Raw genomic sequence first — 19,243 nt, 5'->3', positions numbered from 1 at the left:
TGCTGATGTGAAAAGGAGACACTAGCATTTATGTCATTGCTGACAAACTTACATCTGAAATCTTTCTTTTTCAATGAATTTTTATTGGGGTTTTCAAATCTGAAAAACTACAACATACATGATAGTACAAATACAACAAAACACAGAACAAAAATGGAATTGTTATTCCATATTCAAACAGTCAAGTTGTTCAGCATCTTGTGTCATGTAAATGATCCGTTTTCCATCGTAAATAGTTCCTTTAACTTTCAAAAGATAGATCAAGTCTTCCATTAAATAAATGAACACAGTGCTCTTCTCCTGGAGGATCACTAATTTGTGCCAGGTATCGGTCTCTTCCTTGTATAGCATCCTCAGTTCATCCCAGGTCCATCGTGTCACAGTTGGAATGGTATTGCCAGTGCATTTACATTGTCCCAGAAGGGCTTTATGATCTGGTCTGTGAGGTGTCATGAAGAACTGAATTAAGCCGTTTTCTCAGAAAATGTCTGGAGAATCAGGTCTGGGAATTGTTTTGAGTTACCCATTCACACATGTAGCACCCAACAGGAGATTGTCCATGTCAGAAGCGTTCTCACCTACTGGAAATACTGGGTTTGGTTAAGGTTAGGGGTCTTCTGGTTTCGTGCCAATCGTATGATAGAAACGTCATCAACACGCCCACTCACTCACTGTGAATTCTCCAGATATTGGCCTGCTCAATTCAAACATGGGCTCAATTATACATTACATGTACTTTGTACTAGGGAGCTGGCAGGATAAAGTCTGTTTAATGTCCAGTCTGACTGATTCGGACATTTGTGTTCTCACATGCAGCTCTCTGGGTAATGTCTAGATAAGTTCAGGGTTGCAGTACATGTGTGAAAGGGACTTTAGATTCTTCCAGCTCAACTCTCGTTGATACTTGCTACATTAGTACATTATGTTTTGCACATATTGTGCTAACCTTTGTCTTCTCCTTCCTTCTTTCAGTTTGCCATTGCAGTAAATGCTTTCTGGAAGACAGATGCCTTTAGATGATATCAGTGACAGTACAGTAGCCAGTCAAGTTAGTCTTTCCTCCAACAACCACACCAGGGCCCATATTTAGCAAACTGCTAACAGTGAGAGTTTGGGCTAAAGTGAAAGATAAAAATAAAAATCCTTCACTTTTACTACTACTCACAAACTTGAGAATAAAAGTTGCTGGCACAATACATATTCATCAGAACTGGATAGTTTTAGCCTGTTACTTGCATTCATCAGGAGTTCAAACAACACAAATACAGTAGTGCGTGGTTTTCTTTTCCATTTCAGCCAATTTCTTATTCATTCTTCCTTATTTATTGTAAATATATTGGATTGTTATTTGACTTAAATTGCTACTGGAGGTATTAAAGTAAGTGTAATGCGTCTTAAGTGTAATTCTCAGAAGTTTATATATGGACCCAGGTTTCTGCATCAGTTCTCACTCTAATAGTACACATTAGTTACACCAAATTCTGTTTTGCTAAATTAGAAGTTCTATATTTTCCAAATGGTTACCTGACATTTCTGTGCTTAATCCATTTTAACCATACAGCAATCTGCCTTTTAATCAAAGCCCTGCTCTACTGTCAGTCTTCTATTGTTTCACTGTCCTGTGAATTATCTGAGGAAACCTTTTTAAGTGCTTCCCCTCCTTGTTCTGACAAGTTCTTGGCAGCCTGGCACGCTGTCCGCAGTTTGAACAAAGGTGGTTTTTAAATGGCTGTGAAGAGCTCTTTGGGAATGTATGATGGCTGTTGCTATATTTTACACACCTTGCCTCCCAGGAGTGAGTAGAGTGCACTTGTTCTTGTGGGGAGCAAGGGGCTTTGTTTGCAACCCACTTAGAGCTGGACAACAGAAAACAGGCTTTTAGTGGATATTTGATTTACTGTGAGAGACAATAGCTGTTATTTATACTCCGCTGGATGAAGAATGCCGAAAACACTTCCTTGAAAGCTTTGTAAATGCACGAGATAGCATGATAGTGTATGTAGCCAGTGTATACCCGCTTACACATGCAAACACATACATAGTGTTGTCATTTTCCTTACTGTTGCAGTGTTTTTCAGAATGAAATGGGGTCCGGACTGTTTGTTCGCTGTCAGTTCAGTGTATTTCCATGATGGGTTTATGTCAGTAGTTGTATTTCTGCAGATCGATACGTGCAAACTTTTACTGCAACAGTCCAGGATCGTAAGAAATTGTGTTAGTTGTTTTTTGGCAGGCTGGAGCTGTCATGTAATCTATCATGAAACAACGCCCTCAAGGCCGCATAACATGATAAAAACCCCTCCTAACCCAACAAGCATCCAAACAAGTGCCTCACTGCAGTTCAAATGTCACGCTGGATGTCTTTAAAGCTCAGCAGCTACTGTATCATATTACAGGACTTAGTTTGCAGCCGCACCACGTTTTCATCAAAGAAATACTTTAATGGCACACTCTGTGCCTTATCAACCGCTCTCTGCATGCTTTTGAAACTGCTCTCTTCAACCGTTGTTAATGCTGGGTGGAATGTGACGGAGAAAGTGATTTCCTCAACCGCCGAGAGTTGGCTGCACAATGCTGTCGTTATGGATGCTGGCCTTGGTGCTAGATTAGTTCACATTTTAGATGCCGTGTTTGTTTTCTTTGCTTTGGTTCCTTGACTAAATACAATTTTCATGCTCTCTTTAGTTTAGGGTTTTGCAGGTGGCTGAATGAATTTCCACTCTTTTTCCTTTTGAAGAAGTGTCAAAAGTTCTGGCAACATTTTCGAGACGGAAGGTTACTGCTTACTGTGCTTCAGTCGCCGAGGCATATTAAAGGATTAGTCTGACATTTTGGGAAATAAGGATTTGTTTTCTTGCTGAAAGTTAGATGAGAAGATTGATACCACTCTAACGTCTGTATGTCTGTAGCTAGAGCCAGGTAATTAGCTTAGCTTAGCATAAAGACCAACAGGAGTCTTAATGTACTAATAATCACATTTTAGTCGGGATACAGCATGTTAAAAGTGAGCTTTCATTTTTGAAACTTCAGACAGAGTCAGGCAAGCTTTTTCCCCTTACATCTAGTCTTTATGCTGCTCTAAACTGTCTCCTGGCTTGAGCTTTCATGCTTAACACACAGACATGAGAGTTGTATCAATCCACCAATTTCCATCTAACCCTTGGCAAGAAAACAAATACGAGCGTTTCCCGAAATGTCAAAATATTCCTATAAAGGAGGATTTTTTTAGATGAGTGTTACGGGTTACAGCTGACGTCCGCTTCTTGAAAAATGAAAATGAGACCGCAAGAAGAGTTATTGGTCAGCTCGGGCTGCTTGTGTTCCAAAAATGTGGTACAAATGGGATAAAGTATAAAGGATAAGAGGAATGTTTTAATTAGAGAAATAAAGAGTTGGGTTAAAAGGGTTTGGTTTCGTTATTTGGTTTATCAAGTTCTTCGTCTCATTAGCTTCTCTTCTCTTCTCTTCTCTTCTCTTCTCTTCTCTTCTCATCTCTTCTCTTCTCTTCTCTTCTCTTCTCTCCATCTGCTTGCTTAGTGATATGTGAGAACACGTCATATCGAATGTTTCCACTGTTCGGCTGTTTAGTTTCTCCTGGAACGCCTCGGCTCCGCCCTGGGCAGAAAACTCGCTTATAAAACCTGGGTTGAATAAATCACTGCAGATGTAGTAGAAGAGTAAACCTGACAGGTGTTGCGCTGGCAGTACGTGTATTCTTGACTCATGTAGTTGTGAGCAGAGGATTTCACATGTTGGTTTGCCTGTGTGCTGTAATCATCTCTGGCCCTCGCACTGCCCTTATCTCCAACTCCCTCTCTGGATCAATCCCTCTCCTCTTTTTAATTGGCTGTCTCGTTATCGAACCTTTCTGTCGCACTCTTGCCCTTTTCCTTTCTCGTCTTTGTTCTCTCTCTCTCTCTCTGTTTCACCAGTTCTCATGTGATGAATGAGACTGGGCCTGCTGAAAGCATGTTGGTACTGAACCAGATCAGGTTGTGGTGATTAGTTAATCCTGTGAGGATGTGGGTCACTATTGTCTATTTTTAGTTATGCCAGCAGAGGGAAAGCCCAGGTAAAACAGTAAAAATCAATTGATATTTTGCAACAGAGTAGGTGTAATGTGTGGGAGGGCTTGTTGATACCTTGTAGCTGAATATGCTGGACATTAGGCCAAGTTAAACTTTTTGGTTTCTATTAAATCATTTGAAAAATACCAAACATTACATAGTTCCAGCTTCTGAAATGTGAGAATTTGCTGCTCTTCTTTGTCTAGTGACAGTAATCTGAATATCTTTGGGTTTTTAACTTGAACAAACAACACAAGCTACATGAAGGCACCACCTTGGAGTCTGGGAAATAATGATGAAAACATTTACTATTTTGGGTTGAAATGAGAGAGAAAATAATAGTCGGATAAATCCATAATGAAAATGATCATTAGTTGCAGACCCACTTACTAGATAGGATTGTGTCATGAATACATGTGCAAATAATCATTTATAATTTGCTTGTTAGATTTATTAAGGCAAGGCAAGTTCACTTTCTGGCTGAGCGTCAGATCAGAGGATCAATACCTCTCTCATGTCTATGCAGTAAGTATGAAGCTCGAGCCAGCAACTGCTTAGTTTAGCACAAAGACTGGGAAAAGACAGGCAAACAGCTAGTCCAAAGGTTTAAAAACAAAACAAAACATGCCTTTCAGCACCTCTAAAGCTCACTAATTAACATGTTATGTCTATTTAATCTGTTCAAAAGCCAAAGCGTGAAAATGACAAGTTGTGGTTTTACTGGGGGTTATATGCGGGACTATTTCTTGGCTGGACACAATGACTTCAAGGAGTCTCTGTTTGCTTGGCAACCTCACAGTGATAACAAGACTCCAGGAAGGAGAACAAGAGATGTGTCAATAAATAAAATGTAGAGGCTCTAGCCTCATATTTAATTTGTCTTTATTTGGATGCGAGCACAGCACCAGAAACCTGGAAAAATACAAATGTGTGCTTTTGACACAGCCTGAAATCCTGTTGGGAGTAGTTCAAAAGATTAGCTGCAATCTGTGTGAAATTCAAACAGTTTGGTAGAAATTTGGAGCAGTTTAACACCACCTCTGAGAAGGTATGACTAGGGCTGCAATTAACGACTATTTTCACTGTTAGTTAATTAATAGGTTAATCATTTGGTTTGTAGAATATCAGCATATAGCAAAAAATGCCCATCGCAAGTTCCCAGAGCCCAAGATGACGTCTTAAAATGTCTCATTTAGTCCGACCAACAGTCCAAAACCCAAAGATGTTCAATATACTCTCACAGAAGACTAAGTAAATCAGGAAATACTCATGTTTGAGAAGCTGGAACCAGGAATTTTATTGCCGTTGCTGCTTTAAAAACAAATTAATCAACTAGTCATTTCAGCTGTACTCGCCACATCACTTAACGCTACCCTGACGTGTTGTTCGTAACTCCTGATTCTGCTCGGAGCCATACTGAACACATTGTGTCAAAGCGGTGATAGAGATCTTAATAGAGTCCTTAAGCAGTGTGTGATTCAGGGGTATGAAACAAGCGCAATGAGTGATGAGCGCTGATGAGTGTATCCCGACCACGAGGCATGAAAAGCTGTGATTCATGTCTCCCCGGGGTGTTCTCTGATGTACAACGTGGTCAGAGAGACACTCTTTCTCACAACTAATGCCTATTGATTTTCTTTCTCACACACACACAGCATATGCTTGTCTTCACCAGCTAGACTGTAGTCAGACAGGAGTTAGACTTGAGAATCTGTCAGTAGTCGGTCAGGACAGATGCTCTGCACTAGACGCCACACGGATCAGTTGTTCGGTTTACTCATTCAAACGCTTAAAACATATATTTACATAACAGATTGAATCAGGATATTGAGCCATATTTAAACATTGATGTATGTCAAAGGGCTTTGTGCTTTGTTCCGACAAAATATCTCCATGCTGCCGTGTAACTGCTTAGGTATGCTACTTGTCATCCAAGATGATTTGTGAATCTCCGTGTAACTGAGGCTTGTGGCTCTCCTTTTGTGGAGCGCTTACAGTATCTCCACAGAAGAAACTAATGAGGTTTTGCTTACTTTAGTTCTCTGTAGGGGATAATTGCTTCATGTGAGTAAAAAGCCTGTTGCATAAGTCTCCGTGGAGAGGCTGAGGGCCCTCTCCAGTCCGCCTCTCTCATTATTAATGAAGTGGTTTTCACTCTTCTGTTCCAAAACAATCTGCACTTCAATTGACTGGATGGAAATATGCATTATTTATTTTTTGTGTGTGTACAATATGTCACATTGTGTTATCAGACTTTTATACTGGAAGTGAAATACATGAACTCATGAACTTGATATACAGAGTTGAACTGGAATTCAAACTCTCCTCACTTATTGTGATAATTGAGTGATTGTTCATACTTTTCCACTGTTCATAGTAAAACTATTTTTTGTACATATTCTGGGTAGGTGGGTCGCTAGGAGACACACTGTTAACTACCATGGTGCACTACTGACTGGAACATGACATAGTGCTGTATAGCTTAGAAACATTGATACAAGACGTTACTTTCACCTTAAAAGGCGTCTTTCCCTTCACAAGATTCAACCACTGTTAGCATGTTAGCATGTTAGCATTGTTCTTGTTCTTTCAACACCTGCTGAATGATAGGCAGCTCCTGTGCACTCAGTACTGCTTTCAAACTTCAATTTCTTCTTTTTGGTAATTATGAATTTGACAAATTAAGTACACAAGTCAGAACAAACACTAAATATATCTATGCTGGTTTCTTTGCAAAACTTTAAAATTCAGTTTGTCTTAAATTTTATGTTTTCTAGCCTTGAATGTCTTTATTATACTTAATATACTTACAAGGATGAATAAGATGTAAACATATTGGCCCCTAGCACACCTTAATGTCAGGCTGTGTCCTCACAGGGACGTGATAACGTCTTCACTCTTTGACCTTTTGAACCCAAATCTTGCATTCCAACGTCTTGTTTACTGCACATGAGATCGGTCAGTCGTGACGTCCGGCTCTTTTTAAAGCACTGCAGACATGATGAGTATTTATGACCGCATTGTCATGTCAAAGGTCAGTAGAAACTGAGACAGTTTAGAGTGCTGGACCTGATCAACAAGACTGTTGGTGAAAACCTACACCCACAAGTAATCAGTTAACATGTCGACTCCCATGAATGATACGAGTGCTATAAATAGAAAAGTTACCTCATGTTTAAGGTTTTTACTGGTTTTCACTGTGAAGTAGCTGCAGTTTTTAAATGGAGCAGATTTAAACTGCCTGGATTTTATGTCCTCACACATGAAGAATGTGCGATCAGTTCCCAGGTTTTTAATTTTTTTTAATAACCAACTCAGGAAGGTCAGTTTATTATAATGGACATCGACATGAATATTTTATGTTACTTAGCATACATCTGCTGTGTAATGAAATATATTTCCATTGGAAAAATATTCCACCACATCACCCAGCTGCTCTATAATGAGCCCTACTCATGTTCTGTGAGGTAGGTTAAAGGCTAGATGAGGGGTCATTCTTTGCTGCCGAAGACATAAGGCAGCAGTGTAACACTGAAAATGCTGAACAGACAAAAAACACACATGATCTTCCCAGGTCCTCTTGAAATATGATCAGTGGGATCTGAGATATTGTGGATTATGTATGAACAGCCCGAAACAGATCCACAGACACTCTCCTGATTTCATCATGAAGAGGCAAAAACCCTCTTATGTTTTGCTTTTAAAACTTATACTTTAAAAGATAAAGCTGGTATTATTATGAAAAGACCAAAACCAACAATGTGTTAGTCCAGCTTTCAGTTCTTTCCAACTACCCTACCCTATGTGGCAGTCACCCCACCAGTCCATGTGTTAATACTGAAGAGGTGAGTCTTTAAAAACAACTCACAAATATATGGTTTCACTTATAAAAAGGCTCAGTAATTTCCTAAAGCAACTGGGCACTGTAGTCCTCAGCAAATGTTACTCAAACAGGAGGAAATAGTGCATTTGTTGGGGACTATTTTCAGCTGCAGATTAATACACGTTTAGTTTGCTAGACATGAACTATATCAGGCTTTGGCTACACAGGGAATGCCTGTTAGTCATATACATTCATTGCTAGTTTTGGTATTTTTATGGGATTCTTTGACAATAAGAAAAATGTAGAATATCACCATCCTTTAAAATGCCAAAATATATGAGAAAAAATAAGGTCAACAAATACTGAATATGGCTTTTCCCCTCATCTTCTTGTTTGCAGTATTGATACAGTATCTTACAGTATAGTAAAGTGATAAATTCTATTATTAGTGCATGAGTATATGCAGCAGCTTCTTTCTGGCTTCAAAGATAACCTGAGCATACTGCCTGGAACCTCCCATTGTTCTGCCGCATCTCGCTCTGCTGTTTTAACCCTGAGGCCAGCGGGATATTCTCTGTCCCAATGCACCATCCTCCTCCTCCTCCTCCTCCTCCTCCTCCTCCCAATCCCCCCCAGTCTAAAGTGATCATAATGCATCTTCTCCACGACCCTTTTTATGATCCCCTCTCTGCTAGGGTGGCGCTAATGTTGTTGATACTCTCCTTAAGCTAGGACCCGTCCACAATGAGAATAGCATTTCGGTAACCGTGTCTGTGGGTAATGTTATTGAACGTTCTTGTAGCTGATCTGCCCCTTTTTTTTTCTCTCTCTGGCAGGGGCAGCACTCAGCCGCTCGCAGGGCCATGTTATGACTACGGTGTAAAGAGTCCTTATCTTTGTTGTTCTAACGGCTCTGCTCCGACACCACTGACCTTCATTATCTACGGATGCAGTCAGACCCAGACGTCAGCGTAGCCCAGTTGGCAGCTCTCTCTGTTTACTTTTTCCACTTCCCATCTTCTATTCCTTTCTTTCTCACGTGATTGGAAATAACCTCCCTTCCCTTCGTTAAGCTGACGTTTCAAACGTCAAAAAAAAAAAAAAAAGGGGGGGGGGGGGGGGGGTGTTATAATACAATTCCACTAGAGTCCCATCTGTTGGAAAATGTGATGGTAGAGAGAGAGAATGCAGTCAAATACAGTGCAGTGAGATGCCAAACAGTATTCCAGGAGCACAGTTCAGATAAAGGCTTTGTCTCTTTTTATTTGCAATCCTCTGATGTCGTCTCTCACGTTTTTTCCCTCCAGTTAAGAAGCTATATTTGGCCCAAACCCCGTTCTACTGTTGCTCTTTTGATATTTTGAATTTGCTGGAACTGCTCGAGTCATTAGGTGCATCTCAGTTCTCTTAATTACAACCACATTTCTCTCACTTGCATCCTTTTCTCTTTTCCTTTGTGCTCAGTCCCTTCCACTGAAGATGTGAGGAAATATGCAAAATGAGGAAACATTGAAGTGAATTGTTGGACAAGAATCCACACGTGCATTAAAAAGCTGCTCAGGGAATGAGCAGTAGAATTAATGAGCCAAATGGCACCAACGTTTTTTTTGAAGTTAATTATATTATTACATTCATTGATGTTTTATTCAAGCTCGTTTTTTCCTTTCCTTGTCCTCATATTTCCAGGATGACAACTGGGGCGAGACCACCACGGCCGTCACCGGCACGTCAGAGCACAGCCTCTCTCAGGAGGACATCGTCCGCATCACCAAGGATCTGGAGGACAGCGTGGGGCTGGACTGCCGCCGTTACTTCACCCTGACCCTTGCCGTGATCCTGGGGTTGCTGGTGTTCCTCACGCCGCTGGCCTTCCTGGTGCTCCCCCACCTCCTGTGGCCGGAGAGGCTGCAGAGCTGCGGCACGGCCTGCGAGGGCCTCTTCATCTCCGTGGCCTTCAAGCTGCTCATACTGCTGCTGGCCGTGTGGGCGCTCTTCTTCCGGCCGCCGCGGGCCGGCCTCCCACGGGTCTTCGTATTCCGGGCGCTGCTTGCTGTGCTGGTGCTGCTCTTTGTGGTCTCTTATTGGCTGTTCTATGGTGTGAGAATACTCGACTCACAGGTGAGCTGAGAGGAGAGGAAGAGTAGGGAATGCAGGCAGTGAAATATAATAGCTATCATTGCTTGTAAACTTACACCCTTCACTAAAAATATTCATGGAAATTCAAGTGAGTGTACACACATACACACACAGAGGCAAATATTTCCAATAGCACAGGGAGACGTTTCATATATTGCAGACACTTTCATTTTTAATGCCTTTAGGAGCTAAACAAAAATCACAAGGAAACAACCAAAACACAGATACTCGGGTTCCCCAGTGATCTGTGTTTACTGTGTGAGTCATAATTTAAAATCACTGTTGGTCCCTCCTTCAGAATGCTTGTAGGAAAACACACACACACACATACGCATATGCATGTGCATTCCTTTGAAATGTATCTAAATATTCATATGCTCTACATCTTGTCTTGTATATCCCTGCAGGAGTATTTTGCACTTGTTTTTTGTTTGGAAATGTCTGCGCTCATATTTACTGCATTCACTTATAGTCGATAGAATAGACTTTAGTTTTCATGCCGACCGTTACCTCACTCTACCCTCCAGGATGAGAACTACCAGGGTATCGTGCAGTATGCTGTGTCGCTGGTGGACGCTCTGCTCTTCATCCACTACCTGGCCATCGTCCTGCTCGAGCTGCGGCAGCTTCAGCCGTGCTTCTCTGTGTGCATCACACGCTCCACAGACGGAGAGATGAGGCACTACAACCTGGGACAGCTCAGGTGAGAGGCAGCAAGGGACAAGTTTCAGTTTGTATATGTATATTTATATATTCAGTTTGGTGTTCTACCTTCATGTTTGTTCTAAAAATCTGCCGCCAACATGGCAGATGTGTTCAGTGATTTGCTTTGTGGAACAGTAGCACAAGTAGAGAAGAGTTATAAAGACAGTGAACTGATTCAGTAATGTCAGTTACACAGGAACTGGTCATACCAGACCATACAAGGCTATAGCAGAAAAAACCCTGAGTCAAAAGTTACATATTGTCACTTTAACTGGTAATGTTGCTGGTGCTGACAGCCTCTCTTTGGATGAAAATGTCCTCTTTTTAATGTCCGGTGGCAATCTAACACTTATTAAGCAGAGTAGGGGTTTCTGGCACAACTTCACCTACTTCCAAGGCACATGGAGAAGGAAAAAACGTGTAATGTCATGACCCTGATGAAGGCCACCAGCTGAAATGCATTGGTCTAACAATACAGTTGTTTTATATACAAGTGTTGCTGGAGTTTTGACCTCTTTAGTCTAACACTTATTGACAGGCAAAGTGCTAGCTAGTTGTCCAGTCTTTCAGATGGATCTCATTATGTAACTTTTATAGCAATTTTACATGCCGGTCTCATGTAGTGCCAGAGTTAAATGATAAATGGAAATGGACTGCACTTATATAGCACCTTTCTAGTCTTCTGACCACTCAAAGTGCTTTTACACTACAAGTCACATTAACCCGTTCACACACACATTCAGGCTTGCCATGCAAGGTGCTAACCTGCTCATGAGTAGAAACTAATCATTCACATACACATTCACACACTGATGGCCATTGGGAGCAATTTGGGGTTCACTATCTTGCCCTAGGACATTTCAATATGTGAACTGTAGGAGCTGGGAATCAAATTGCTGATCTTTCGGATAAGTGGATGACCTGCTCTACCTCCTGAGCCACAGCTGCTTAATTTCACAAAAAAGTTGAGACAGAGATCTTACTAGGTCAGAACTGTAACATTTCCATAACTCTTCCAACACAGCACCAGTCTGAATTGAATATTGGCACTTCATGTTCCTTCTTTTTATGAACGCTGCATTAGATTTATCACTTAATTATCATATGTTATGCACAACAAAAAGAAATCAGTTTAAAGAACCATGAAACACTGTTTCTACTCATGTCAGATAAGCTTTTAAAAATTATATTTTAACTTTGCAGTACAGGGAAAAACCTTTCATACAACGACAATAATAATAGTATTTCCATTTGATTATGAATATCCAGCAACATGTTTTACATACAAAATGTGAACAAACAGAAATTAAATGAGAGTCCCACTTTTCATTCATTTCATGTGCAATGTCAAACTTTAAAAAATATGCAGCAGAATTTGCTGTCTAATAAATGATGTCCTGCAAAAAAGTTGACTCAAAGTTTGTTGCAATGTAGTGCAGCATCAGCTAATCAATTACATGCTAGCACATGTTTCTGCTAGATTACTTTTTATTATGAATCCTTGCATTTTTTTTAAATAAATGGCTGTTTTCACACCAGCTACAGCCGTAATGAACATTTACAGTAACATCTCTGTCTGAATGACAAAAAGCCATTACTTTAACAGAAGCCAGCAATAGAGTGAATAATGGTGTATCAGTAGGAGGCGGAGGAGATGGGACACTTGTAACTGAGCTGTTATAGCTCCACTTAGTGATTTATAGTAGGTGTATAAGACATACAGATGCATATCTAGATGGAAATCTCCTGTAAATGGCTGTTTTTGATGACCATAAAATAGTCAACAACCTTGTATGACTTATAGAGGCTTTAAGAGATGCTGTTAGCATTTAGAGCAGGGTAGCAGTGAATACCCAGATGACCTCTGTGCATGTAGAGATTAATGACAGATGGAGTAAGAGGAAGAGACAGGAGAGTAGGTACAGTAGAAGGAGCTAGGTTGATATGAGGGACTAGGGGATAGAGGAGGAGCACGTGGGGGGATGAAAGGGAGGGAAAACAGAGGACATGTGGGCGAGATGAAGTCAGAGGGAAAGACAGAAACTGGGACACCTCAAGTGAGAGACGTGAAAGGAAAAGGGAAGTAACTGGTTACATACTCGGAGATGGGAGGAAGGAATTCATACAGGAAAGACACGCGAAAAGTCAAGAAACAGTGGGATCTGCCTGAAGGCAAAGAGTGGAGGAAAGGGGAGGTGAAGATATTGAATGTTAAACCAGAGATGGAAGGAATGAAGAAGGAAAATGCGGAGACAAAAAGGCGCGTAGACAAAGTGTCTGATAGGGAGAGGAAATCGTGCCAGGAGAAAAAGGAGAGGGTGGGGAAGACTTCAGAGAGGAATCTCCTCAGAAAAGAGCTGCAGACAGAGGGCGGAGTACAGAGGAGAGACCCAGGAGACCGACACAGGGAGAACACTACGGGAGGGAATGAAAGAGAGAATAGAGAAAGAGGGATTAATAGTTAATGGGAGGGTGGTGTTGAAGAATCCTAAAATGTATGTGGGAATGAAAGAAAGGGAGGCATGTGTCTGTGTGTAGGAAAGAACAGCTCAGGCTAGACCAACCAGGGTTTTATGACCTTACCGTCTCTGAGGAAAAACAGGAAGATCCCATTTTTAGCCAAACACAGCAGCTCTCCTGCTGCTGCCTGGTATCAATGCAGTCCCCTGTCTCACACACTGTCTTGCTTACGGCTAACTATAAAAGCTGATAGATTTATAGATGGACCTCTTTTATGACAGGAAGGGTGAAATATTATCCTATATCTGCACTTAAATTCTCAAGTTTTTATCTTTTATCTTCATACTAGATGTGTCCTGCACTCACAGTAGTTAAATATATCTGTCAGGATGACTGCAATTAAACCAGACATGGAAAATTCTCTGTACTGAATTCCATTGATCAAAAAGTCACAGTAGACTTGAACTTTATAGTTCAAACAGTCACAAAGTGCATATAGAGATAAGTATAAATTGGTGTACAGAAGGAGCAATTAACAAATAGAGTAGTGATAGTAAGAGGGTATATGACTATGATATATACAGTATGGACAATAATAGTATACGGTAGAATGAGTCTTACCCTAACATTAACCCTAACCTTAACCCTATCCCCAAAACTTAATCCTAACCCTAACATTAACCCTAACCTTAACCCTATCCCCAAATTTAACCCTAACCCTAACCCTATCCCCAAAACTTAACCCTAACCCTAACATTAACTCTAAACTTAACCCTATCCCCAAAACTTAACCCTATCCCCAAAACTTAACCCTAACCCTAACATTGACCCTAACCCTAACCCTATCCCCAAAATTTAACCCTAACCCTAACATTGACCCTAACCCTAACCCTATCCCCAAAACTTAACCCTAACCCTAACCCTATCCCCAAAACTTAACCCTAACCCTAACATTAACCCTAACCCTAACCCTATCCCCAAAACTTAACCCTAACCCTAACCCTATCCCCAAAACTTAACCCTAACCCTAACATTAACCCTAACCCTAACCCTATCCCCAAAACTTAACCCTAACCCTAACCCTAACCCTATCCCCAAAACTTAACCCTAACCCTAACCCTATCCCCAAAACTTAACCCTAACCCTAACCCTAACCCTATCCCCAAAACTTAACCCTAACCCTAACATTGACCCTAACCCTAACCCTATCCCCAAAACTTAACCCTAACATTAACCCTAACCCTAACCCTATCCCCAAAACTTAACCCTAACCCTAACATTGACCCTAATCCTAACATTAAACTTAACCCTAACCCTAACCCTAACCCTAACATTGACCCTAACACTAACCCTTGATTTGCAAAAAATCTTAATAAGTTAGACTCTTAACAGTTCTTTAACAAACAGGAAATACTTAGTTTTCAGTGTGTAGTTTTGTGTGTCAACAACAATATCTTAGCATATTTTCATGGAGCTGGAGAGAAATCAGTCTAAAAGTATATGTCATGGCGAGACAAACTTTATTTGAATAGCACATTCCATACCTGGGGGGAAATCAATATCCTTTCAATGTGCTAAAGCTGAAAATTAAAAATGAAAGAAAAATAATGCTTTGTCATAGCGAGCACACAGGAAAACACATGCACATACACACAGCGTATTGAATGACTGAGACACAATACTCATTATTGAAAGACAATGGAAAAAGGAAACCCATCAAGTTTCTATTCCAGCAACTGGGACCATAAAAAAAAAGCAGCGTCACCAGATTTTATTACAAGGCCTGGGAGCTCATCTAGCATCTCATTGTTCTCCTGCAATATTCTTGGCAGGGATTTAAATAAATGCAATCTGAAGCTAATGTGCTAAAATGTGTAAAAACCAGCAGAATAATTCAAATATACAAGGCACTCACTGAAACTTTAACTCCTAACAGGCTAAAAAGTGTATTGATGTTCATATTGATTTTGCATCGATAGAAACAGGTCAGACAAGTGTATGTGTGTCTGTGTAATGGTCTGGTTGGTGTGTTAGCCGGCTGCCTTGGGGGTGTTGTCCTTTGTAAGCTGTGCCATTCATCCCTGTTTGGCCGGCAGCAGGCCCTGCCTCGCTCTGTTGTCCGTCTGTGACTGTAAACACACAGCTAATTAGTGCTCCCTGCAGACTGGAGCACAGCATCTGGTCAGCTTTACACACACGCATGGACACGCACAAACATAGATACATGTGTGCGTGGGTAATTGGACCATATAGATGCAAATGACTCATGTGCATGCACGTGTAGCCACAAACATGAACAATGTAACAAACATTTTCCCAGCCAATCTCTCATGCATCTCTCCTCTATTAACAGACGGCTGCTCCTCACATTCCTGTTTTTCTGGCATTCATCCGATGCCTTATCACAAAGGGGACCCTGCCTGGACCCCGGGGCCCTGAAGGCTCGTCTCTGTCTGCTTGGCCTTTGATGCCAATCTGAGGGCCAGAGGAAGCCTCTTTTTGTACCCTTGTCAGAACAGACAAGTTGAATATGAACACATTCCTTACAGCCTGGGAGAGTTGTTGTAGAGGGGGCGGGGGTTAAACACATTCACTGCTGGAGACTTCCCAGTTAACATTCCTCGACCGGTCACTCCCGACCAGCAGTGTTAGCGTAGTGGTAATCTACCTTGCTCTTATGGGGCAGTGAGGTACTTTATTTCCTCATCTGAGCTGAGTTTACATTCTGAACCCTTTCTGAGGTGCTGCCAGTCAAACTGCTCTGTTTGAATGGTTTTGTCTCATGTTTGCTCAGTTTAATAATTGATTCGAAGTAAGGAAGAGGCAGGAACTGACTCAGCATTTGCGCAACTGGCCACTTAACAATGGTCCTGTCTGTGGTGCTCTAAATGCTTAATGCAAGAGAAGGCTATTTCTTGGGTTAACCAAGAGAGTTGCTATCACTCCCTGCTGCCTCTGTGGAGGAAATGAGCGTTGTCTCTGTGGCTTTTATAAATGATCCTAAAATGTCCCTCTGTCGCCGAAATCATCAGTTTGTTTACATCTGGCAGATTTTCAAGGTTTTGATGTAATCTGGACCTCTTATTTGAGAAATTATCAGTGCACAGTTTGTCACAATCGCCTGTTTGTAGGGTTTCGAAATAATGCAGAAGCTTTGATCTATTGCTGTGATTGACGTCATATTTCTCTAACACATAAGAGACGCACTCATGACATTCTTTGCCATACAATATGGCACAATGCCACAGCTGATTGTAATGACAATCACCTGCTATTTGATTAAAATCACCTGTGTTTTGCGACCAAGATGTCTACAATCCAATATGATGAATTTCCCTAGAAATTTTGCATTTTCCTGATTCCACCTCAATTGCTCCCTGTCCTCTCCTTAAAACACATCCTCATGCTGCCTATGTGACAATTGGCCTGCCCCAGTTCCTAAATCAAACACACCTACAGCGTCAGTTCAGTTGTACCTCCGTGTAGTGTATCTGAGCCTGGAACATGAGATTCCAGGCTCAGATTGTGATCATTTCCTGTGATGTAGTTTGGATGTAGTTCAACTACTTTTTGGAAGTAGTTTAGTTTGACATGCAATTTTTTTTTGAGAGTAGTTAAGATGTAGTTTAACGACTTTCCCATGTGAAGTAGCTAGTAGTTTGGTAAAGTTTTAAAGTAGTTTCCCCAACACTGGTTTTGGCTGCAGATAACTTTAGTTCAGTAAAGGTTTATAAAAAGGCCCTCTGTTCCTGATGAAGAGATAATTTGATGTCTGCAAAACTCGTCCCGTGTAAGCATCACATAAATGTTCAATTACATTCAGTACATCAGTAAACATAAATCTATTAAAATTCAGTGCAGCGCTTGTTTTTTATAGTATTGATCTGGCAAATAAATCAACAAGGCAAAACTGCGTTAACTATTTTATCACAAAAGTGAATAAAATGAGTATTAAGTTTGTTGTGGTTACAGGCAAAGATGCTTTTAGGTTACATAAAATTGTCAATTGGCAGATTGAACAGAGCTGTTTTATAGTTTCTCAGGTATCTTCCTTTTAACTCAGTCAGTAAGGTGTACAATATTAAGGTATCTGTTTAACTATTTAACCTGTTTCTGTCAACAGTAAACACAACTGAAGTAGTTTGTCCAAAAAGAAACACGAAATCCTAAAAAAAAAGCCATCATACCTTTCTTTAATGAAATGGAAACAATTTTCTTTAAGTACTGCTGTATGAGTAAGACATCGTGGGAATGTATGAATCATTACCTGAGCAAATGTAGAGTGTATGTAGAATCTTGACAGGTTTAGTAAGGATTTAGTAAGGATTGCATGCTTGTTTTCATCAGTTTTTCATTTTCTTTAGATGCAGTGAAATTCTATAGATCAACATGAACGGCGGCCCCCCATCCTCTTTTCACACATCATGTATTTTTTGGTCCAATCTAAACATCTGTCTTGTAACTCTGTTAGCCTTTTATGATGTTATTATCAGCTCTTGTTCATGTGACTGTCACCAGATGGCAAAGCAGGAAGAATGACTGACATTTGAATGTCTAAATAGTTTGTGTGTCTGTGCAAATGGCCCATTAATTAAGGTATGGTTTGTTCTGAGGAAGGAATGGAAGTTACAAGAGAATAAAGGTCAGAAAGTATCTGAAAGTGCTTTCATCAGTGGGTCTGGAGTCATTCTGTGATTCTCCTTTGGGTAATAGGAAGCGCATGCTGCAGGCTAGCATGTGCTGTTGTTCATGCATATTGAGTTATTTCACCACGTGGCCTAAAGAATGACACAGAACACAGTGAGGACTCACACATCGCTGAATATGACCACACAGTTTGAATGAAAAGGGTCCAGTGTTAAGCAGTAAAATCATGTTGTAGGTCAGTTAAACAGCTGTCAGCATCTGCTGTGCCTGTGCCAAATGCAGGTCATCTGAACTGAGCTCTTGTGGCGTCACAACAGAGTTGTAACAGCCTATATGTTGTGCTATATGTTGTGAGTTACTGCTTTAAAACTCATTTGCTAGTTTAACATTTAAAGAGCATTTAGATTCATTTACAGTTGTGTTTCTGATCACCTGTCAAATATAAATTTAATATTCACTCTCCTTTTAGCTCCTGAGGGAAATATCTGGCTCTTGAGCTGCAAAACGCCCCTGAACTACATTCACCAGCTAGTTGCTAACTTTGCTGTCGGTATTGGTCAGATAATGTACAGTGGGTTTATCGGAGATTTTTTTCTGAAAACAGCAGTGTGCTGCGTCTGGAAACAATGCTGATGAGAGCTGTGAGAGTGAACCAAAACAGTAAATTTGAAGGCCATAAAACCACAACAATGAGCTGAAAGTTCTAATAATTCTCTGTGGGTTCATTATTATGAGTGAACCCTTTCACATTACACGTAATCATCATTCATTGTTAGTGTGAAAATATTCATTGGAACAGCTTTAATATTTAAATATTAGTTTTAAAGCGTTTATGAAGGATGTAATCAGGCCAAAAAATCAACAAGTTGTGTGTCAGTGACGATGAACTGAAATACTAAGAGACACTGATTTCTATATGAAGCTATATTTAAGATTCTGTAATCTGTAGACCAGTTAACTATGTAACTTTTGCGAACCTGTGGCCACAAGTGGCAGTTCTAACTACAGTTCAAACTAAATCTGTAATGTCAGTTACGCAACAAAATCTACTTAAAGTTTGCTAATATAAGCTAACATCAGCCATCATTAGCTGCTGGTAGCAGCAAAACCCCCGAGTGTGTTGAACTGAGCAAGGGTGTGTTTGTAGCTCATGAATTAAACTTCTCATTTGTCGAGGAAGAATGTGTTATTTCTTCTTTTTAAAGTCTTGCTTTAACCTGTAATGTAGCTCACTTCCAGGAACATAGAGGCAAAATATTATAAAAGAGCCAATGATTTATGTTGTATAACATGTGAATACACCCTACTTGTGTATATTTGGTTTTACAGTGATGAGGGACAAGACATGGCATGCTATCTGATCCCCAGTGTAAAGGATCAGGATCTGGGCTACGGTTGCTGCTCA

General features: G+C 40.6%; 1 protein-coding gene across 2 annotated transcripts in view; it reads left to right on the top strand.

Moving 5' to 3' along the window:
* LOC137176984 (vang-like protein 1) overlaps positions 1 to 19,243 on the top strand; it is a 59,179-nt gene that overhangs the window by 30,967 nt on the left and 8,969 nt on the right. For both annotated transcript variants that reach the window (XM_067583046.1, XM_067583047.1), the window contains exons 4-5: positions 9,577 to 10,008; positions 10,554 to 10,729. In XM_067583046.1, the coding sequence (XP_067439147.1) occupies positions 9,577 to 10,008; positions 10,554 to 10,729 (608 nt within the window). The remainder of the gene's footprint in view (positions 1 to 9,576; positions 10,009 to 10,553; positions 10,730 to 19,243) is intronic.

This window comes from Thunnus thynnus, chromosome 24 (genome assembly GCF_963924715.1).
Source record: "Thunnus thynnus chromosome 24, fThuThy2.1, whole genome shotgun sequence".
NCBI lineage: Eukaryota > Metazoa > Chordata > Actinopteri > Scombriformes > Scombridae > Thunnus > Thunnus thynnus.
This window is presented reverse-complemented; position numbering and strand designations above follow the sequence as displayed.